This window comes from Pleurodeles waltl, chromosome 5 (genome assembly GCF_031143425.1).
Source record: "Pleurodeles waltl isolate 20211129_DDA chromosome 5, aPleWal1.hap1.20221129, whole genome shotgun sequence".
NCBI classification, from domain to species: Eukaryota; Metazoa; Chordata; class Amphibia; order Caudata; family Salamandridae; genus Pleurodeles; species Pleurodeles waltl.
In genome coordinates this window covers 1,855,368,871-1,855,393,157 of record NC_090444.1, presented here as the reverse complement: position 1 = coordinate 1,855,393,157, position 24,287 = coordinate 1,855,368,871, and the positions used below count along the sequence as shown (strand labels likewise).

General features: G+C 46.3%; 1 protein-coding gene across 2 annotated transcripts in view; it reads left to right on the top strand.

The window, feature by feature from the left end:
- Positions 1-22,504, top strand: part of NFKBIE (NFKB inhibitor epsilon) — a 161,720-nt gene extending 139,216 nt beyond the window's left edge. For both annotated transcript variants that reach the window (XM_069236370.1, XM_069236368.1), the window contains 2 exons: positions 18,559-18,807; positions 21,575-22,504. In XM_069236370.1, coding sequence (XP_069092471.1) covers positions 18,559-18,807; positions 21,575-21,640 — 315 coding nt within the window. In that variant the 3' untranslated portion in view covers positions 21,641-22,504. The remainder of the gene's footprint in view (positions 1-18,558; positions 18,808-21,574) is intronic.
- Positions 22,505-24,287: the final 1,783 nt, after the last annotated feature.

The following is a 24,287-nucleotide window of genomic DNA, read 5'->3' as shown; positions in this document are numbered from 1 at the left end:
TGGGGGGAAGGGGGACCCAGGACGAAGGCGTGAGCTGTGCTGAGTCTCCGGGGGGGAGTGGGGACCCAGGACGAAGGCGTGAGCTGTGCTGGGTCTCCAGGGGGAAGTGGGGACCCAGGACGAAGGAGTGAGCTGTGCTGAGTCTCCAGGGAGGAGTGGGGACCCAGGTCGAAGGCGTGAGCTGTGCTGAGGCTCAGGGGGGGAGTGGGGACCCAGGACGAAGGCGTGAGCTGGGCTGAGTCTCCGGGGGGGAGTGGGGACCCAGGACGAAGGCGTGAGCTGTGCTGAGTCTCCGGGGGGGGGAGTGGGGACCCAGGACGAAGGCGTGAGCTGTGCTGAGTCTCCGGGGGGAGTGGGGACTAAGGACGAAGGCGTGAGCTGTGCTGAGTCTCCGGGGGGAGTGCGGACCCAGGAGGATGGCAGGAGCTGTGCTGGAGTCTCCGGGGGGGAGTGGAGACCCAGGACGAAGGCGTGAGCTGTGCTGGGCCTCCAGGGGAGAGTGGGGACCCAGGACAAAGGTGTGAGCTGTGCTGAGTCTCCGGGGGGGGGGGGGGACCCAGGACGAAGGTGTGAGCTGTGCTGAGTCTCCAGGGGGGAGTGGGGACCCAGGACGAAGGCGTGAGCTGTGCTGAGTCTCCGGGGGGGAGTGGGGACACAGGACGAAGGAGTGAGCTGTGGTGAGTCTGCGGGGGGAGTGGGGACTCAGGACGAAGGAGTGAGCTGTGCTGAGCCTCCAGGAGGGAGTGGGGACCACCCTGAGTCCTCAGCTGGCAGTGGGTCCCTCCACCGGGTCTGCCGAAGTATCACTGGGGTGGGCTGCTCTTGGGCTTTGCGGTGCTCACCAGGCAGCTGTTGCAAAGAAGCACATGCTTGTGAAAAGAAGCCCACCAGTGTTGGCACAAGTGAATACCAAAACAGTTCACATTTGGGAGGTGAAGGACTGGAGGGCAAAAAATGGAATAGGAACGGGGGGAGAAAGTGTAATTAGAAAATTGGAATGTTCGGAGCTCCACTGAAGACAATGGATTAGAACATTGGAACGTTGGAAGCTCCATTGAAGACAATAGATTAGAACATTGGAACGTTGGAAGCTCCATTCAATGGATTAGAACATTGGAATGTTAGGAGCTCCACTGAAGACAATGGATTAGAACATTGGAATGTTGGGAGCTCCACTGAAGACAATGGATTAGAACATTGGAATGTTGGGAGCTCCACTGAAGACAATGGAGTACTCCAGGCTTCAAATGGGCGGTAAAAGCCCGGAGAGTCAACACTCCAATGTTTGCCTTTCACAGCTGTTACTGTAAACAAAGGACTCACGGAGCCTGAGGGGATTTCAACCGCTTCGGGCTCCGTGAGGCCTTTGTTTTACTAATAAGAACACTCTGCCCTCTAGGGGTGGAGTGTTCTAATAGCCTTATATCCCACTGCGGCTGGGCTATACGCAACATTAAAGGTCCACTTCCTTGTTAATGCTGGAGCAGGCTTATAATGGACGGTATAGACCGCTACTTAATTGTTATAATTAACAGTGCTGGAATGGAGACAATAACTCTGGGAATTCTTGAATAGGGAGACTGCGGAGGTGGGATTATAGGGGGAGGTCCAGAGAACAGGAGGCGGAGTCAGGCAGGGTATAGTCAGAAGGTGTACATTCAATGACAGTTTTGTCCTGAAGAGGACCCTTTAAATGTACAATACTGTGCTCTGACACAGTTTAACACAGTTATACTTGTGTATGTGTGCAGGTACAATGCAGCACACACGCCAAGTTAGAAAAGTTTTGAGAAAACAGAACCTTTCTCTGCTGTTACACCTGCCTCGAGGGGGTGTAAATGTTTGGTGTAAATTTTTGACTACCATCATTAGTTGATAAGTGTTTGTGTCAAAAGCCATGGATGGTTGCACAGGAATACTCCTGTACCACCCATGAGGCATCGATGACGCAAAGTAGTGCAGCAGTGGTACTTTGGCTTACTTTGGGGCTACACATTAATCACTTTTGTGATGCATACTCGGCACAAAGTGCTGGTACATTTGGCCGCAAGTGTTGTATTGTGTTGTAAAGCCCCCTTTTTGGATGGCCACCCACACGTTTTGCTGCTCGATGCTGTTGTTTTTGATCTGGGAGTGCACTGAGGCCTGCTAACCAGACCCCAGTACCAGTGCTCTCTACCTTGAATTGTACTGAGATTTTGCAAACCCAACTGGCAAGGACTTTACCACCCCTGTAAGGCCCTAGTAGATGGTGCCAGTGGTATGCAGGGATGGCAAAGTAGTCACCAGGGCTGCATCACTGATTGTACCACCCTGTGTGGCCCGAGTAAAAGTGAAGCCTCCACGAGCATCCTGTCTGCTCAAGTTCGACTCTGCCCACACCAAGTGCAGGCAGAGTAACTTAACTGCCCATAAAACAAGTCAGTCACCCCTAAGGCAGGGTTCCTATAGCCCAGGAGACAGAGTGCACAGTGTTATGAGTGAGGACATATGTGCACGAGCATATATGACCCTGTGATATCATTCAAAGCTCAATGCTACTGCAAGTGACCGGCGGTCCATAGGATAACATGTTCTGCCACCCGGGCAGTCCTCAGATGTTCAGCTTCATGATGGCACAACTAATTCACCCTGTGTTTGGCGTCAAACTCTGTGCTTTTTAACCCTGAGCATTATTCTTGTGTCCAGGATTAGCTATCATGTACCCTGGTGGCGTCCTTAGAGGATGCCCATCAAGATACCAGCTTTCTCTTGCCTTGGCAGGCTCCCCGAGCCATTTCCCACCAAGGCAAGAGTCTGCCCTCCTGTTGGTTGTGCTAACACTTCCACCAGGACGGAGACAGAGGAACTGGGCAGGGAGGAGGTCACACCTTCGCGCCCACAGGATGGCTAGTGCTTACAGTAATCAAGGTGGTGAGCCTCAAAGGCTTTCACTGCCCTTGATATGTAATCTCCTGTCCCCCACTTGAGCACAAAACCCTTCCCACCCTGTCCAGGCAGAAAGGTGGGAAAATTAGTTATTCAATTGTCGTACACCTCCAAGAGGCTTGCCACACCTTTAGAGCCGAGGAAATGTTCTGCTATGTTGGCAAACCTTGGAATTAGAAGGTTCTGGGTAGAAGTTGTCACCTCAGGGGCGGACTAGCCGCAGGGACCAGTAGCTCATTGGTCACCGTCCCTCACACCCTTAATGCCCCCCTAAGCTAGGTTTGGTAACTTGCCATGCATTGAGTAGTAGAGGGGAGATCTGACATCGCATTACAATGGAATACTAGGAGTGAGCTGGCTCTGAACCAAGGCAGATGGCTGGGATAATTTTCCTGTAATGCTACTTACTACTAATAAAACCTCTTACACTACTTGGATTTGGGAGTCAGGGTGTTGTGAAGCTCACCTTTCTACACTAGGATTTAAGGGGCTCCCCCGGCACACAAACCTCAGTTCTGACTTTGAATCCGAGAAGAGGCACATAAAAGATGACGTCAGCGACAACAGAACTTTAGACTTCACCACAGCTCAAAGAGAGGAAACGTAAGTGCCCTGAGGAGACCATATACTGGAACTGTGTGTTTGACGTTTGCCCGTGGCAAAAGCTCATTGCCCCCAGCAAGAGGGACTCCAGTGGACGCCAGAAACTGAAGCAGACTCCCCTGACTGGTGGAACCAGTCACCTACAACCTGCAGAAGAATCATCGTGCTGTGTCACAAGAAGTGCATCCTGTTGGGCCCCTCTTGAGTGAGCCCAAAGAAAATCTCTGACCTGCACCCCGGGAGTTGTAGTGAAGCTCACACTAAGTTTCAAGCCGCTTTACCACACCTGTCAACCTCCAGCCACTGAAGTATCCGTGGATTACTTTTGCTACTGCCAAGGCTTGTTGATCACCAGCCCAGTAATCAACCCGTGCCAGGATGCACCAAATCCAGACCAACTCCTAGCAATAGTGGCTGATGTCAGCAACGACCCCACTGCCGAGATCCTGCATCCTGAATAAGGCGACTTCGACTAAGCGGCAGAGCATCTTTGGCGGACCCTCCTGTGATTGACAGCTACAAGGCCATCTCGGCACCCGGAGCCACCAGACATGGTAGAGGAGTGCCCGCTGTGGAATCCAGGGTCTTGGGACCCCAAAGGCCTGTACTCTCCGAAGGTAGAGCGTAACTCCATCTTTAAAACTGCTTTTACTGAGTGCTGCATCTTTGATTGACAGCACTTGCGGATCCCAGTCTTTTCTAAGGACAGCACGGCTACCTCCGCACCCGGACTCCTTGGGCAAGGTAAAAAGTTACTGTCTATAGAAACCAGGCCCAGGTACCCCTCCGACCTTAACTCAAGGTGGGTTCCACAGAACTCACCCCACAAGTGACCGATTGCAAACTGTGCTTTCCCCTATTGACTTCAATGGTATTAGTTTGACAACTAAAAGAGCATCGATTTTTAAATGCTTTAAAAATCCACAACTCCAGTTGCATGGTAGATACAAAGATCATTTTGGGGTCTAAATTAAGATAAAAATATGCTTTAGTTTTCTAAATTGGTGTTGGATTTTTTCGAGTTGTGTCAATTACTCATGGTCCATGTTGTGTTGTGAGATGCTTTACACATGTTCCTCTAAGTACCCTGACTGCTCTTTGCCACCGTACCAGGATCTAAGGTTTACTGGTGTGAACCCGAGGTCAACTTCTGGGTAACCTGCTAGTATTACATGGTAAGACCCCCAGTCATACCACATAATACTGCTCCTTCCCACAGGTTAAATCTAACCCAACTTAGCGCACTGAAATAGAAGGTGTTTCTGAGTCAACTGCTTAATCTACAATAGTAGAAACCCTAAAATAAAATACTATTTTGTAATATATTGTTTGATTTAATGTCTTGTCGGGGTAGAAAGCTATAATACATTACAATAATTAACCTACAATTTTTAGTATAACCTTGACGACTATGTGAGACCCAAGTTACTCTCTGCTCCACAAGAGGATAATAGTGTAGCTACCAATGTGATTACACTCACACACCAGACTGTCACACAGGACACACCGCATAAATACAGACGCAAACAACCAAAAGTAAAAAAAACTACAGGATGACATCAGTTTAGTCCTTGGCTGCTTAACTGATAAACTGCCTCATTCCACCTGTAATTGCTGTGACATTTGGTACTTGTGCCAAGCCCAGAGACGACCTTTTAAAAGGGAATTCATTGTCTGTGAACTATGCAGCCGTGGGGAGGCCAGAATGACCCGGCCAAGGTACGTGAACAATGACTGAACTCCTCGAAAGAAAATATTTATCTTGTCAACATTCTGAGTGAATTAACCCAGGACCGACTCCAACAACAACCACTCCTTGGTGTAAAGGCATTAAATATTTGTCAACATTGCAGCCAGCTGTGCTCGGGAGTGGGGAAAAGAGCCACATCAACCCCTCGCGGGCCACTGCGCCCACGAAGATCGAAACACTGGGGCTTATTCACAAACTGCCTTTTGTAGTAACTTTGTATTAATGTGGCAGCACTAAAAAAATACTGCAACATGCCGTTCACAAACCTATGAGTGTAAATCTCCACCGCCACCTCTCCTGTCTTTACTATGGGGAGATCCTCGCACGTGTAAGTTTACTACTTAGTAGCAAATGTGGGCGGGACTAGGGGAGTGGCTGGAAAAAGGGGTATACTAGGGAGGTGTTTAGGGAGGGACATGCACCCACCCCAAAAAAGAGAAAGCCAATCGCTATTCACAAACCACACTTCTAAAGTTACCTCAGTCAAAATGGGAACCCAAAACAGTAGTAAATGTACTCCAGCTCAGAGCTGGAGTAAGTCCCGCACCCCACAACACTGCAACACCCTCTCATAGAAAATAATGGAGGTAGCCACTTAAAGTGAAACCCCAAAGAGAATTATGTTAAGTTAAATTATTTTAACTAGTTAATAAATATAAATATTTTTTTATTTATTTTTTTAACCTGTGCAGTTAATTAAAATCATTACATGTATAATGATGCAAATAAAACATGTAAAACAATAAAACATGATTCCTCGTGCTATATCCAAGTATAAAATTCATTTCAAGAGTCGTTTAAAGTGCAACTAAATATTAGAAGGCAAGTAAACACCGAGGCATATTTTGCAGGCTTAGCATTTGTTGAGGTCAATTTCTCGGTCATACAAACGCCTGGTCCCTTCTTGGCTCTGCTCCTAACTTCTTTGCTACTGCAGCTGCCTATTACAAAATTCCATACAGTGCTCGACTGATGCTAGCAGCTGGGTAGTGGCGTAGACATATAACAGAGACCAGAAAACAAAGGGGGTCATTTTGACCTCGGCGGTCTTTTGTAAAGACCGCTGAGGTACCGCCGTGCTGATGACCGCCAGTGGTGGCGGTTTTCCGCTCGGCGTATTATGACTGTTGGCAGCGCTCCATCCTTTTTCGGACGGAGAGCCGCCAACAGCCATACTGGCGGGTGGCGGGGAAGTGGAGGTTGCTCCACCTCCACCGCCACGTCAACAGAACACCGCCCACCGAATCACGTCCTGTGATTCGGCGTGGCGGTGTTCTGTTGACGGTGTGGTGTCGGCAGAGCAGCCCCCATGGATCCCGTCCCCTCCCGGAGGATCGACAGGCCAGGTAAGTTGATCGTCCGTTAGGGGAGGGGGGGTGTTGTGTGTTGAGTGCGTGCATGGGGGTGTGCGTGTGTGTATGTAGAGGGGGTGTGTGAGTGCGTGTATGCTTGCGGGGTGTTGTGTGTTTGGGAATGAGTGCGTGTATGTCTGTAGGTATGTCTGCATGGATGTGTGCGTGTATGTTTGAATGTGGGTTTGCGTGTCTGACTGTGTGTGTGGATGTTGGCATGTATGTCGGTGTGTGTGCGTGTATGTGTGTTGGTGGTGCCTGCGTGCGTGTCGTGTGTGAATGAGTGATGTGATGTTGGGGGTCGGGGTGGGGAGGGGGGTCCTGCCACCTTTGGGGAGTGGCAGAGGGGGTGTAGGGGAGGGAGTCAGGTGGGGGAGACTCCTATCAGTGCCAGGGAAGGAATTCCCTGGCACTGATAGTGCTTACCGCCATGGATTTCATGGCGGTTTCAAATTGCATGAAATCCATGGGGGACAGCCGGGTCCAAATACCGCCGGCGGTATAGTGACGACCGCCGGGCTGGAGACCCAGGTCTCCAGCCCAGCGGTCGTCTCCGCCCTGGCGGGCGGAACGGAGAAGCGGCGGATGACCATGGCGGTAACCGACATGGTCATAATTGCAAAAAAAAGACCGCCAGCCTGTTGGCGGTCTTACCGCCGCTTCTCCGCCGTCCGCCAGGGTCGTAATGACCCCAAAAATATTGAAGGAGTCAAAGTGGCAAATCTGCCTGGTGCCTCCTAAAACATTTTGGTGGTGGAATTCGTTAAAAAGCAAGATTTTAACATTTCACAAAACTTTTATAAAACTCAAAAGCTTAGTGTTTAACAAAACCGTTGGAATAAAGTTAGTAACTAACCCTCGTGCACATCGACTAAAGCGTTCGCAGTGGGCGCACAAGAGCATAATTTGATTAACCAATAAATTAGAAAAGCTCTATATGTTAACTGCAACTACATTAGTCTTGTTTCAGAAGCATCTTGCTGCATCATCAGAGTCATACTTAACACAGAGAGGCAAAAGGGCATATTAGAGAAGGCCCGACTGGGCTATGAGGGGCTTAGCATGCATGCTAAACATATCACCAATTTACAGCTTAATTAAGGATCGGCATTGTCCAAAGGTTTCATCATAGTTGCTCAACAAATGCAGATTTTAGCAGTTGGAGGTGGGCGTCCCTTGGTGCCGGAGAGATGCAGATCAGGTGTACAATGTCCGCTTTCCCAGCACCACGCAGTCTACACGAGGTCACCCCACCCTGCTTCCATGCAGGTCGATCCGCCAGCGACGGTAGAGCGCCTAGATGCTTCAAGTGAGCCGGATATGTCACGCTCAAGTACAGCGCTGGCTCCAAACTACCATAGATGTGCATGACCATCCAGGCGTGTGACCGGGTGGCAAATTTACGCTTAGCGTCTAATAGCGAGTGCAGCTTAATTAGTCTATTCAGTGCACAACAGAAAAGAGGGTATGATAAATTAGAACTCCATAAGTGTGAGATATGAGTTTCCTGGAGGGAGCGTTTTAAACATTCACTGCGTGCTGAAATGGGATCATTGGCCATGGAGTGCCATAGTGCAATCACTAGAGGGCTCCGATGATTTGATATCATTTTGTACCAGGTTTTAATCTTGTGAAACTTTCTTGCTAGCTGTTGCAGCTTGAAGCTAAATTCTAATCTGACTTGAGCTGGTGATGCACTTCGAGGAAGACAGAAAACACGCTTGTAAATTTTAGTTTGTTGTTCGTCCAAAATTAGAAAGTCTTTTCCGTGTCATGCAGCACTCCTGTAAGCTTTTTATGGTCTCACACATGGATGTTTTGACATTTGATTTCTTGATCATCCTAAGTTCTCTCCTCAGCCTCCTTCTTAGCATTAAGGTTTTGCCCGACAGGCTCATGCATTCTCGAGGTGCCCAGGCCAACATGGGCAGAGGTGTAGTGCCAAGTGATAATAATCTAGCTAGGACAGGGGACCAGCCTTCCACTGCCGTCGTGTGCAATGGTGTTATACATTGAAGTGCCGCTTTTGCCTTGGCAACTAGCTTCGGCAAAGGGCGGTGTGTCCGGATTAGGCGCTTCGAGGTAATAGATCCGAGGCTTCCAGAGACAGCTGGTGCTACAGCGTGCCTAGTTGCCTTCAGTACCAGTTCTAGTGTTGAAATGAGTGGTCGCTTTGGAGAGTAGTTTTAATTTTGAACTTCCTTAGCTGTGACAGCAGAGGGAGGGTCGCAATGTGGTCAATTATAGAACCAGAGTTCAAAGTGTAATGGGTAAACCTCAGCGGAGTACCATCTGTGGTCCTCCCATTAAGGTCCTTCATACCAGATGCTCCAATGCGGCAACCAGCTCCCTGCCAGTGCGGTCCAGTTGCTTCCGAGGGTAGATCATGTGGGGTTGAACTGACCATAAGGCATTTTCTGCTGCCAGCTGCTCATCATTATCAGAGGTATAAATTAAATTTGCGTTGAAGTCGCCTGTCACCAGGATGGCCCATGTTGGGTGGGTGTAACTCATTTCCGAAATCTCATGCAGTCATTTCTTAAAAAGCAAGGCCTTTCGCAATTTGCGAGGATGGGCATAGACATTAAATAGTACCTGCGGAGCTACTTGGTGGTTGTTTCCAAAGTTAAGCTTAATGACCTGTAGATCATCAGACGAGTTTGCTAGTTGTTCTGAGGTTACACATAGTGCAGCTGAGACATAAGTCGCAAGACCACCACACGGTCTGCCCGATTGATTTTGTTTCTTAGCGCTGGTGGGGGGAAGAACGTAGCTGCCTAAGTGTAATGGGTCGATCAACCATGTCTCTTGCAGCATGACCAGTTTGTATCTGCCTCGCTTTGCTAGTGTAAAACCTTCAGTAATCATTGGTTTTGTTTTGTTGTACATTAAAACAAAAAATGCAAAATTAATTAACATTAATATTTAATGCAGCAATATTTCAGTATTTTTGTAACTTAAATAAACTTTTTTTTAAACTTTTCTCTATGCTTTAACATAAGGAGACTCGCAAGCTGTGGCGTAGATCTCTCTATGATAAAGTATAGGGAAAATGACAAAAGTTTAATAAAGTTTATAATAAACTGGTAAAAATATTTTTATGTTAAATAAATATGTTTTATTTTTTGGATATGTTTCTAAGCATTAAATTATTTATTTATAATTTTACATTTTAAAAGAGCTTTGTTAGAGTACATTACTTGTAGTGCATTACAATTATTACAAAGTTTATAGAGTAGGTGATGGGATGAAAGAGAGAAGAAAGGTAGAAGAGCATTGTAATGATACAAACTAGAATAGAGTAATAACTCTCTAAGGTACATTCGTAAAACCTTATAACAATTCTACAATATAAGGTCCTAAAATTAGTATGTGAATTATGAAAGGAAACAAGTGAGCATCGAGGGGGTTTATAAACTTTAACCATATTGGGTTGTCAGTCAGAGGAGGATTTAGCATGACTGTCTATAAAGTTTGTAATTGGATTCCATAAGCTAGAACGCTTAATTGCAAGCGAGATAGGGTGAATGTAGGCAGTGTCAATTCTGTGGTTCTAACAACCTGCATACCACCAAGCTTGAATAGACTGTTGAGAGAAATCCTTCCAATTATTTGTTATTTGTTGATATGTGATTGCTAAAAGTAGGTCTATAATTTTGATGTTGGGTGAGACATGTTCCCTGCCAGTGGACAGACTGCCTAGAAGGATGTTAATAATAGAAAGGGGTATTGTGGTGTGAAAGATAGGGGTGATTTGATTCCAAACCTGGGTCTAGAAAGTATGTACAAGGGGACACGTGAAGAGCGATTGCTGTAAATCTACCTGTCCGGAGTGGCCTGCCCAACGATTATGAGGGAGATCTGGGAATATACGGCGGAGAGTGGTCAGAGAAAGGAGAAGTCTCTTATAGATGTGAAATAACCTTTGTCCAAACTCGCCTCCAAAAGGAAAAGACCAAGTAGTTCCCAAATCATTCTCCCAAGCTAATTCAGTGTCTGGTTCTATTCTATTCTGTCAGTGGAGGGTTGATGTAGAAAATGATAAAAGGTAGATTAAGGGCTTCAGTAAGATGCACAGATGTTTGAAAATTGGTGAGGACAGAATGTGAGGTTTTCTCGAAAAGGCCATATACTCACAGAAAGAGAAAGGAGAGAGGAAAGACTTTTCCAGCTGTCCCCACAAAGGAGATTGTTCAGTGGGAGTAAAATCCAATAATCTGATTGTTTCAAAATTAAAGCTGAGTGATATTTTTGAAAGTAAGGGAAATTAATGCCACCATCTGGTTTAGAAAGTTTTAATTTTAAGAGAGATATGCAAGATTTCTTCCCGTTCCATAAAAATTAAGGAACTATGGAGTTGATTTGCTTAAAAATGTTTAAGGGAATAGAAAGGAGAATGTTAGAAATAGGGTAAAGGATGATGGAAACCAACATTATTTTAATAGTGTCAAGATGACCCCACCTGGAGAGTTTCAACGGGTTCTAGCGGGTGGCCAGGGCATTTAATTTGAGCTTGAAATCTTCTAGACAAAAGGAAATAGACATTTTGAGTGATTGTAAGAACCATAGCCCTAAATATTTGAGTTAGGTTGTATGCCTGGAGAGGTTTGTAGTAGAGGAATCTTGATTACAGGTATATTTATTAAGGGTATGTCACAGGAGATCAGAGGTTCAAATCCCAGGCGTTGTTACCCTTATATAATGGATAACGTGAGCTAGTCAGTTGTCCTTTAGAATGGGGACCCCTAATCCATTCACACTGAGTTCACTGGAAACTGTAGGACAGAGCTGATTTATGCTGATATTAGATCTTGAGATAATCTTATTAATTGCACAGAATTGCTGAGCTCCAATTTGTGCACAAACTCGTGTCATGTTTATTTCAATACAAGGGAGTCCTCTGAATTTTACAGATGAGGACCCCAATGATCAAAACAGATAGCCAACATGTTTTGCCCCTTCCGGCATGAAAGCCTGGGGCCTTTTCAAGGCTGACAGTCCATCACATTGTGTATCACAGGTAAGGTGAAGACAGCATCACCAGAAGATGAGTATTTTATATAATGTAGGTAAGACTCGAGATAGATACAGTAAAGATAAATCCATTACCAAAAGGAAGAGAAGAAAGACAAGAGAAAGAAGGTAAACAAGGAGATAACAACAAGGCAATCCATGAATCATATCTGACCAGATTGGTCAGCAGAGAGATGAAGTCCTATCCCCATCAGGGAACAGATTTTATTCCACAATATAGTAGCCATTACCCACATTGGCCCACACACTTCGATAAGTAAGCACAAGGTCTCATCAGGGTGGTGCATACCGATGTGCTTGGGTTAGGAGCAGTCGTAAGGCTTTCCGAAAGGTTGAGGCCAATGGGCCGCGCATTCCAAAGTATCTGGGGAGTGGTTAAAACAGATTGAAGTTAAAGCGTAATTGCCAGGAGGGGTAAGATTTCGCATTTATCATGATTTGACTTGTAATCTGAGATGAGAGAAACAATGAGACCGCCTGAAGAGAAGCTGGGAGTATATTGTGAGGTTGAGATAGAAATAAAAGGATGTCATCTGCATCCGCTGCAGTATTCATTGTTGGTCTTTCCGTGTGACGCTGTGCGAATCTGAATTATGTCTGATTCTAGAAAGGAGAGGTCCCAGGGCAAGGTTAAAGAGGAAAGCTGAGAGAGGGCATCCTTGATGTGCACCTCTACCCCAAGTAAAGTGGGAGGAAAGGACCCCATTATCAAAAATGGCCGCTTGAGGAGAGGTGCAAAGAAGGGAAATTAGTTTTGGTGTAAAACCAAACTATTTTAAATAATTATAATTGATTGTAACATTGTTTCCTAAGGGGTTTTATTTTCAGTCCTGTCTCCGTTCTTTTCTATGGGAGGGTGTAGCAGTCTCTGCGGTTGAGCATGTGTAGTGCTGGACTTACCACTGTTTCTTTCTGTTCTTGAAGTAACTTAGGGGGTTATTCCAACTTTGGAGGAGGTGTTAATCCGTCCCAAAAGTGACGGAAAAGTGACAGATTTACCACCAGCCGTATTACGAGTCCATTATATCCTATGGAACTCGTAATACGGCTGGTGGTATATCCGTCACTTTACCGTCACTTTTGGGACAGATTAACACTCCTCCAAAGTTAGAATAACCCCCTTAGTGCCCTATTACAAGTTTGGGGGTCCGAGGACCGCCAAACACGCAGTGCTGGTTGGACCGCCGCACGCCAGACCGTCCGACCACTAGATTACAACCCTGGTGGCCGGTCTGCCAGGGGACCGTCCTCAACGCTGGGAAGGGGTTCCCAATGGGGTGACGGTGTGTGGAATCGTGCTCCGCCGCGGTGGCGAGGAGTTCAGCGCTGCTACGCTGATCATGACTCCACTTTCCGCCAGCCTCTCCATGGCGGTTGCATTGCTGTGGAAAGGCTGGTGGAAAGCCAGTGCAGGGGCCACAGGGGGGCAGGGGCCCCCCGCACAGCACCCTCGGAATGCACACAGTCTGCTTTGCGGACAATGTACATTCTGAGGGTGCCGGAGGCCCCTCCGTGTCACAACATTGGCCTCGGCTCCAAGTGGAGCGGAGGCCAATGCTGCTGCACTACTTCTGCTGGGCTGACTGGCGGAAACCTCCAAATATGGGCCAATCAGCCCAGCATAAATGTCATAATGGGGCCGGGGGAGGGGTAGACTGACAACTCCATGGCGGTCCCCTTTCCACGAAGATGGTGGTGGGACCGCCAGCCTCATAATGAGGGCCCTATACTCATAAATTCAGCTCCACCCCTTTTTTCAGGTGCTGGAGACGCGTACGTCTATACTTTTGAGTAACTTTACTCCCAGATTCAGTGAATAGACAAAAAGTAGTAAAGTTATTCCAAAGTGTAGGAGTAAACTGACACATGTAAATTAATCACGAGTGTAAGCACCGTTGTGAAGGCAGGTTGTGCGCAGTACTGGGACACAGGCAGGAGAGAGTGCTGGGACTGGCCGAGAACCAGTTCCTGGTCAGTAATAGCTCCTGGACCCGGAACCCGTCCGGTTCCCACGCCGTTCCAGCACAGGTCCTTATATTGGTATAGTGCACAGCCTGCCTCTAGTACGGTATCGATGCACTTTCTAAGAGCCTGGGTTTGATTTTGTAAAGTCGCCGTAGCAGACGGGGTTTTTCGTTAGTTTTGCGTTGGAGTGTATAAGTAGGCTGAGTAACTCGAGTTTTATCAGTTTTGATTTCTTTTTTTTAACTGCTGTGCACTCATGATAAACTGAAGCTCAGTCCTGATTCTATCTGTCCTGGCTGGGCACAGGGTTAGAGTGTGGACAAAGTTGAAAAGATAAGGTTTTACTGGTCAGATTGTATCTGCACTAACTGTAAAACTCACTGACAGGACAAGTACAGGACAGGCCTGTCTGTCCTTGGAACTGTCTGTCCCTGCGGCTCCACTTTTTTGGATAACCACATGTGGCTTGAGTTCTATTTTAACTTTTCCAAGTCTTGTGGTGTTTTACCTTAAAAGAAGCTGCAAGTGCTGCTCTGAGAGAGGCGTGCGTGGGATTTGAATGTGACAGAACAAGTCGTTGAAACTGGGAAGAGGGGGCGCAGACCTGCTGAGAAACCTCCACCCCGTCCCCTTCAACATGGTGCTGTCCAATGACGTCACTGAGAGCACCTGCTCTCACTCATTCACTAGTTGAATTTCTTTAAAAGATCTTTGCTGCTGTCCACATGTTACATTTTTTGTCTGTGAATATCATGCTTTTTGCTGGAGAGTTGTAAAAACTAGAAAGCATTGGCATAGCAAATAGGTCTCCACTTTGAATGGCATAAGCTGATCTTTTGGCTTTACCATTGCCTTTTGAACAGCATCAGCTAAAAGAAGAAAAAACGTTTGTTGCCCAGGTTGAACAGAATCCGTAAAAGAATCAAAGGAAACTAACAAAAATGTCCGGCTCTGGTGTGATGATGTCACACACGCACTTGTCACCACGCATGCTGTTATAATGTGACAGTAATTATAACTGGTATGTTCCACTCCCCTGCCCCCTTTAGAACACTAAACCATTCTATCAGCTGGCCAGAGAGCTTGCCTTAGAATGATGAGCGGAAGAACTGAGAGGAGTTATACCAATGAAGTGATGGAGCAGTGGAGATGTTTAATAAAGCCCTAAAGCCCGCCGTTGCGGGCTATTGTGACCATTAAAGGCCCTCTCCAGCATTAAAGGTCCGGCCCGAAGGCGAGGGTCTTTAACAAGGCCAGTATAGCCCAACTATGGAGGGCTATAAGGCTTTTACAACATTCCGCCACTAGCGGGCAGAATGTTCTAATAAATAAAACAAAGGCCTCACGGAGCCCGAGGGGACTGAACTCCCCTTGGGGTCCGTGAGGCCTTGGTTCACTGCAACAGCGTGAACAAAAACATTGAAATGTTGACGCTCCAGGGTTTTACCGGCCATTAGAAGCCCAGAGCACTCCATTGTCTTCAGTGGGGCTCCCAGCATTCAAGTGTTCTAATAAAGGCTATCCTACTGGAACCTGAGTTTGTCCTAATTATATCACATGCGCATGCATGCGTTTAGTTTTAGTAGTTACCTTTCCAAGATGGCAATGCCCATCTTCGAGTAGTAGGTTAAAAAAAAAAGTGTGTGAAACTGCTTTTTCTAGAAAGAAGTGACTCACTACCAAATTGCAACTACATGGTTTCTTTAAAAAAGGGAAATTAAAAAATAAATTGTAATGGGAAAACCACAGAGGGGTGGGTAACTATAACCCATGCCCCCACCATGCACAGTGTTGTTGTCAATGATGTCACAGAACGTGTCATAAGAGTTGTAATATGTGAGGTCATAAGCAGTGCCCGGAGCATGTGCGAGTTATAGGTGCTTCAGATAACTGTGACTATTGGATTTCAGTGTTTTTTATTTTAAGTTCAAAATATTGCGTTTGAACTGACATTTCTCCTAACAATAATGTCACTTTAGCGTTTGTTTTTTTCAATGAATTGTTGAGATTTTTTTTCATAATGCAAATTAAAATTATATTACCATTTCTAATTATAACATCACTTTATTGTTTCTATTTTTCACTGAATTCTTAGGATTTATTTCAATGTAAGGTAAAATGTTATAACAATACGTAATGCTGACCTCACACATGCAGCCAGGCCCTTCATCCAACCCTCTTGCATCTACCCCCATGGGCAGCTAATCCCCCAGCATGCATTGCCCAAAGGCCGTGAGCGGCATGGATTCGGCTTCAGGGCCTGGCCTGAGTCCCCGAGGCCTGAAATGGCTGTGCAACATTTCTCTTCATGTTGTGGCCAACCAATCAAAGCTGAGCTCCTGTGGGAGTTTGCAAGAGTTTTTCGCTCCAAACGAAGTGAAAAGGCTGACGGGGAAAAAAAGAGGCATACTCGCCGGACTCAACCATCCGATGTATAATGTTTTTGAACCTTAATTTCTCAAAAACTACTGAACGGATTTTCACCAAATCACCAAAAGCATGCTTTCTGGACCAAGATCTAGCTTATTGCCAAATCTGCTGTCATTCCTTTCAGCCATTTTTGGGTATCGCTGTTCAATACTTCTATGGAAAAAAAAATGGAGAAATTCCGTTTTGAAAAACCCTTTTCCCTCTGTTCACGCTTGATGGATCTTCCCGTAACGTTCCAGGAAGGAGCTGAGGTCAAAACACTTTTATTTTGGAAAGTTTCATGAAGATTCATCAAAAGGCAGATAAGTTATTGGCAAGCCAGAAAACACTCTTCCTATGGTAACTAGGTCCTAACTATAGCTAGAGTGGTGACCGCCTCTCTCTGTAATATGTATATATATTTAATGAAAAAATCAAAGGTTAAAACTAAGAGTTAGGAAAACTTTATGTATTCTTTATATATGTTAGTCCAAATTACACTATGCAAACTGGAGAAATAAAAATGTATAGTTAGAACTCAAATTACTAATTTACACACCACTAGATAGAATTTACACACAACCTTCAATTTACTATACGTTGTGCCCCTCCATACACATTCTTCTGGCATCAATTGCCATACTACTTTATCTATCGCTTGTTGCTTCTCCCTGCACTGATTATACCTTTGCATATTATATAACTTATGACATGTGAAATCATAGGCGTTAGAATTAGGCTTAGGACATCTAAAATTACATCCTTCCACATAACACAGTGCATGGTAGAGTGGCGAGTTATAGTTAATGTAGTGTGGTGGTTGATGCAAGAACAATGTGTACAGTGTGCGGAGTGTGGAGCGGCATAGAGTGAAGTGACGTACAGTGGAGTGAGGTAAAGTAGGGTGGGATAGAGCCAAATAGTGTAGAGTTGAGTTGTGTAGTATAGTTGGGTAGAGTGGAATAGTGTATACTGGAGTGGCGTAGAGTGGAGTGGGGTACACACAAGTGGTGTAGAGCACAGTTGGGTGCAGTGGAGTGGCGTAGAGTGGATAGCATACAGTGGAGTTTTGTAGAGTGTAGTGATACCAAGTAGGGTGGCGTCTAGTAGGATGGCATACAGTGGAGTGGCATACAGTGTAGTGTGGTACAGAGTAATAGCGTACAGTGGACTAGCGTAGAGTGCAGTGGCTCAGAGTGGAGCAGCATACTTTAGACTGAGGTATATTATAGTGGCATACAGTGAAGTGGCGTAGAGCGGAGTGGTGTACAGTGGAATGGCGTACAGTAGAGTGGAGTGGCATAGAGTGGAATAGTGTGCATTGGAATGGCGTATAGTGGAGTGGTGTAGATTGGAGTGGCGTAGAGTGGAATAGCATACAGTGGAGTTGCACAGTGTGGACTGGCAAGAGTGGAATTGCATACATTCGAATAGCATAGAGTAAATTCCTGTAAAGCTGAGTGGCATAGAGTGGATTGTCGTAGAGTAGAGTGGAGTGGAGTGGCGTTGAGTGGAGTGGCACAGAGTGGAATAGCATAGAGTGGAGTGTCGTACAGTATAGCATACAGTGTAATAGTGTAGAGTTAATTGTCATAGACTGAAGTGTACAGTAGAGTGGCATACAGTGGAATGCCCTAATCTTGCCAAACTGTATTCAAATCCTTTTAGCTGTTTATGTGCTACGTGTGAGTACAAAATCTATGGGAAATGCATTGGTGCCCAAACGTGTTTTTGGACTCTCCTTTTTTCTTTGCAACTCCTTGACGAATCTACACAAATGTTTGCATGCTCTGCCAATGTAGAAAGAGGAATAGGTCTGTAAAGTTTTGTGGAGATTCATCAAACGGGCGCAAAGTTATTAATGGTGAAAAATCAGAGGAATTCCTATCTCTTGTAACCCTAACTATAACTACAAAGTGGCTGCCACCACTCTGAAATATATGTATGCCTACCTTACCAATACTTACCGTGCATGGTAAAGGCACAAATAGCTGTGCAGTAATGGCATGCATAGTAAAGGGCAAGACGCCTAGTGCATCAAGGGTGTGCTTCGATGCCTGAGTAGAGCAGAGCAGGTTTTATTTTGATGGACAGATCTCAAGAAATCATAGGAAAAATTAAAATAGCGCCAAGGGTGCCCACCAATATGGTGTATTTTAATGCTGGTACCCCTAGGCAAGATTAAAAACAATGATGGATGTGCTAAATTAGTTCTCTCACATCCCTAATATCAGTCAATGTTTCAGCTGATTCCTCCTGGCTGCCCTCAAAGGGTCAATATGGCTTTTTTCGGGGCCTAAACGGCATGCTTACTGAGCCATGCGAAAAATTCGCAATTTGTCACTTACGGTTTTGTCTGTGCACTCACTCCATTTGAGTATTTTGCAGTTGATAAATTGTTCCCTCATGGAGGCGAGCCTCTAGTCTCACATTCATCAAGGGTAGTCGTCCGCATTCACACGTACTTGGTTCCTTGGAACTCCACCATGCACTGACCCCTTTCCCTTTCCCTTTTAGGAGGGTACAAGCGGGAAGACACCCCTGCACCTGGCAGTGGAGCTCAAAGACCGGGGGCTGGTCAGTTACTTACTACAGAATGGTGCCCAAGTGGACGCTGCCATGTTCAATGGCTGTACGCCCCTGCACCTGGCGGTAGGCAGGAAGGACGCGACCATTGCTAGCATTCTGTGCCAATCTGGTGCCGACACCTTGCTGAGGAACATGGAGGACGAGACCGCACAGGACCTGGCCGATGGCAACAATGACGTAAGTGACCTGGTATCATTGCTCTGCTCTTGTTTGTTGACCTGTCTAGAATATAAGGAATGTTTTACTGCAAAGCTCCCCTGGTGTCTGTTGAGGGTGCTTCACAAAGTGCCTACACTACAGCTAGGATGGTGAGCACCCCATGACCTATTGAGACACACCTGCAGGGTCAGCAGGAGCGCCAGTGGCCTCTCTCAGATCCTGTCCCCCCCTTTCCATGCTCAAGGCTTTTTGTAACCTATCTTGTAGGAACCGCACCACCTTACTCAGCCCTTATTTAGGAAATGAAGCCTGGGTGAATGTGCATGATTCCCACAGGGCAGCCATGGAACTCCAGCCCACTGATTGTCTCATTCCCACACCTGCTCTCTGCTGGAAAAGAGCTGTTTTACTCTTGTGCCTGAGCCTTTCCCACTTATTCTCCTCCATAGTGATTTTCCGTATCCTAGTGGTGAATGTTTACTGCAGTCTTCACCCGCTTTCTTCTCCTGGCTCCTTGCTGAGTGGCATTTCATTCCCTGTTCCTCTGGCGCTTATTATGTTTTATTAGGCACCCAGATTTATAACTGGATGAGGGGCCCCGGCACTGCCCATGACCCTGGCATGGGCAGTGCAGGGGACCCCATGCACAGCCCCATCACGCATTTCACTGCCTGAATTACGGGCAGTGAAATGTGCGACGGGTGCTGCTGCACCTAACGCACTGCAACATTGTTGCCGGCTTGATTACGAGCCGGCTTCAATGTTGTGGTGAGTTTTCCGCTGGGCCAGCAGGCGGAAACGCTGTTTTCGTTCGCTGGCCCAGCAGAAAACTCCTAATAGGGCAGCAATCATACCGCCAGCACTGGCGGTATGATGGTGCCCGCGGCTTCGGCGGTCTTTGAAAAAGATCACCGAAAATGTAATGAGGGCCTTCTTCCAACTTTTTTGCAAACCTGACTTCATTAATATGCACACATATGGGTAACTGCTTTCTCTCTCTTGCTAAGTAGATACTACATTCAGTGGCGCTTCGGTTCTGACGTAGGTCTGGGTTGTCAGCAAATCTGTCTGCAAGCCCATTGATTAGAGTATACACAGAGTGGGTTTTGGGGCAGCCTTCTTCAAACATTGGCTCATGTCGATCAGCTTCATTCAGCCATTGGTTTGAAACATTGTCAATTACATCTTAGGTCAGCCCAGAGAAGTACTTCTCTCTTACCTCATGCTATTTATTGTTTAGTGTATCAGCTAGCCCCTTATGGAGTCCTTCCATTGCAATGTATGAGGGAATATTTTACATTTAAAAGTACACTGAATCACCTTACTTTTTGTTTAGTTCAGTTATTTGTTATGTACATGTATTGTGTGCAGAAAACACTCATTTTCACCATCGCTACCAATGGCACTGGCAGGAACAACGCTACCTCCACAACCAACATCACCACCAACCCTGCAACTAACAATCCCATCATGACTCCACCATCACCATACCACAACCAGAAGCACCTCTAGCACTCTACTGCTCTTTCGTCTTCCACCCGCCACACTGTTAAGCACTGTTCCACCACAATAAGATGAAAGTACCACTCTGGCCACTCCTGCGTGACATCAAAAAGCTTCCCACAGGGACCTCACTTCAAATACAAAACTCTTCCAATCAAGCATCCCTCGCGATGCAGCCTGCGACATGTACAGAAGAGCATTTTGGGTCTTACCATGAGACATGAGGCATACACAAATGCAATTACCAGCAAAGCTACAAGAACATTACCAACATCACCACTACCAATACCACATTACCACCAAAATAACAATACCACCATGCCCAATGCCAACACTGCTAATGTCACCACCGACAACACACCACCGCAGCACTACTAATGCCGTCTCTAATTCCACAGTACCACCATCAGTGCCACCAACCTCATCAAAGCACGTCAGAAACACCACTACCAGGAAGCAGGGTATGGACTATTGTATGGGGCTTGAATTGCCGGTAATTCTGTAATTTGTGGGGTAATTATCAGTGCGTGATGAGAACGCCACGGACAGACCAACTTTCTAGTTAGCTCCTTACTCTTGAAAAGGGTAAATGGAGATACCCCTGTGACAGAGTTGGGGTTGGTGCAAATAGCCCACAATAAATCCTTAATTTCCGTGCCACAGTCCTCTCCACTAGCAATGGATAACTGGATGTTGTCCTTAATGACTCTATTGCACCTTTCCACAAGACTATTGCTGTGCAGATGGTGGAGATGTCTTGGTATCTTTCACATAACAATGCAATAGAAGTTCTGCAAATTCACCCGAGGTCAGTTGAACAAGGAGAAGGAGGCCCTATTCTCATGAATACAGATTGCAAAAATCAAATAACTTTTGACATGTTAGATGACCTCGTATACTCCACCTCTGGCCACCATGAAAAGTAGTCAATAAGTACAGTTCCATATTTACAACTCTCTTTAACTTTAACAACATAGATGGGACTTATGATATCCATACCCAGTTTGACCCAAGCTTTGTCAGATACCAGGACGCTTCCACCGGGCGGGGTATGGTGACTTGGGATTCGTCGCTGATGGCTTATCCACTCACTCCCTCACAAAATGCTCCACTTCTTTGTTCAACCCTGCCGCATTGTTCAGGGGCTGCAGAGATCCTGGTGAACCTCGTTATTAACTCACATGTTGTGGTAAACACCATATTTCCTACTTGTTGACATGTTTCTGTTTAATGAATATCACATCTTTGAGCACTGATCTGTCTTCTGCTTCTTTCTCCCCAGCTTCTGGCTCTTCTGCCATTCGATGACCTGAAGATTTCGGGGAAGCTTGTTGTGTGTTCAGAGTGACCCAAGTCAATGTATGAAGCTATGAACTGAAGTTAGTGATGAGTCACGAGTATGTTGTGGCTCAGATGATGTCAATACCACGTCCATACAGCAAGGCCCTAAAGGAAGTCTGCACTGCATGCATCGTGCACCTATAACTTCTGATGGGGTCTTTCTTCACACCACAGTGGTGAGTGACTGGCCTTGCTAGATATCACAGTGGCTCCAAATAAGGTGGGCATGAACCCCTGGAATATCGCGACATGCGACAAAGGTTCACACCACAGTCATCGGCTCATAAGACTTGATGTCGGCTGATGCCAGGATTATGGTGACAAGATGAGGGTGAGGTCGTGGGCAGATGATTTTGCATCAGTGTCTAAAGTCCATGACTCTGGAATGAAGCCTCTATCTCCACAGTGATCCTGCACAAGACATAGACAAGTGTGGACTATACGGAGCCTTGCAACATGGAGGGACCATCCATGCCAGAAACACAAAGGTCTGGATTTAGGCCTGGATGAAGGCGGCGACCACAGGAGTAGATGTTTGACCTTGGAGGTGAATTGTTCAGAGGGGTCAGGTACTCTTGGGATACTTGAGCCAAGAGTGGAAGGTGCTTCCTTGCCAAACCAAGCACTCGCAGCATTCAGAACGGTTGATGCTTTTACCTCCCAGCATGCTGGTCTAGCTGCTGACTATGGCTTGGGTTAAGGGGTTCCTCTGCTCCCCATGGCATGGCTCAATACTACTGAAAGCTTGGGATATATGCTGGGCTGTGCACATGGACACACAGACAGTGCACACTTCAAAGACTGTTCACTATGACGGTGCATCTCATGTCTTTATGACCAAAGCCAAATAAAACAGAATATGTATTACTTATATATTTTGGTGCCTTTATCTAAAGTCATAGCAGCAATGCATCCTCTAGGTGAGGGAGCTGGAAACATCCCTGAGTAGACAGAAGCAACTGAACATACAGACCCTGCTGTAGGACACCTTTATGAAGGATGAGTACTGGAACAGTACAAGGAGCTGCATGTTAGAACTGAGGTGACTCTGTGTGTCTCAGTACTGAATAGCACAGGGAGCTACAGGTCAGAATTCAGGTGAACTGGCAGAGTTGTATCAGTACTGGAATGGCAGGAGAGAGTGAATTTTGTGGTTGAAGTGTCTTATCAGTGCTGCTACAGGAATAGATACTGCAGTCTGCTCTATATTCTCCAGAATTACCACCTCCACATTCCACAGTCCAGGCACGACTTCCTGGCGGCCATAACACAATGATTTATCTGGGCGCACCATCCTCCGAGAGTAGTCTTTGGCAAGTGTGTCCTCTCTGTGTATGAAGGAGGACTAGCAATGGGGGATGTTTGCCTCTACTACTGGGCACCTCAACTCCTGATAGTCAATGACTGGTTGCATGTGGGTGGGGGGAATCCAACGTACCAAGGAGAGTTGGCCCTCATAGACCTGAATCCGGTGGTGGGGTTCCGGAACGTTCGGGTGGTATTCTGGGTGTGCAAGCCAGCCTGAGTTGGATAGGCTGGGACTGCAAACTTACACTTGAGACCCCCTTATGGGACAACCATTGGCTGGCACAAGTGATGTCCCTGACTGGTTTCTGGGGATGGGACTGTATAGGATCATCTCACCCTGGAGATGTGTGAGACCAGGACCATATTAGGTCCTTCCATGACCTCAGTGTAGAGTTTCAAATGCCCACCTCTCAGCTTTTTTGCTATTCACAGTTCCAACATGCCTTACTCGAAAACAGAGAAGAGTTGGTTGATGTCCCAGATTATAGTCCACTTAGGGAAAAGTGGAATATCGCAGATTCATAAGACCCTGGTGTCACATTCCCCTGACTTGTTGGGACCATTAGGAGAGAGATGAGAGGGATGGGTGGGCGCCATGAACAAGACTGACAGGAAGCATGTATGGCCCCTCGCGTGCTGGCAATATCAGCGAAGACTTCAGATCATTCAGTTTAAGTTTCTCTGCCAGGTGTACCTACCACCCCACCTGTTATGGAATGCGGGAACCCATGCCTTCCTAGTGGGTAACAGATGTCACACCCTTAGGGGTGATTTTCTTTCCCCTGTGCTCCAAGTGTACTGGAATACCATCTTCTCTACTTTAGCCTGCATAGTTGGGTTGTGTTAGAAATGGGGTTTCTGGTTGGCTAGGGTATGCACCTAAGCCAGACAGAACCCACCCACTCTAGTCAGGGTGAGGTAGTTACACACCCAGGATTACCCCTGCTCACCCCCTTGGGAGCTTGGCACGAGCAGTCAGGCCTATCCCAGAGCCAATGTGTAAAGCGTTTGCACAACACACAACAGAAGTGATGCACTATCCCCACCACAAAGGAAACACAACACCAAGTTATATAAAAATATAAACTGTATTGTACACAACATCATTAGACCAAACACAACATCTCACTAATACCCTGCTACTCAAGCAGTTGTCAGAATATACACAGTACTGTTACTCTGCAGAAACCAGCAGTAGTTACATATAAGACACAGATTACTCATTATTCTGCAACACAAGCAGGAGTCAGGAAAAACATTACTACAGTTATGCACGTCACAAGATCCTCATAAACGCCCATACCAGGAACATCAGGAAACACATGGCAAGGCTTAAAAACAGGTTA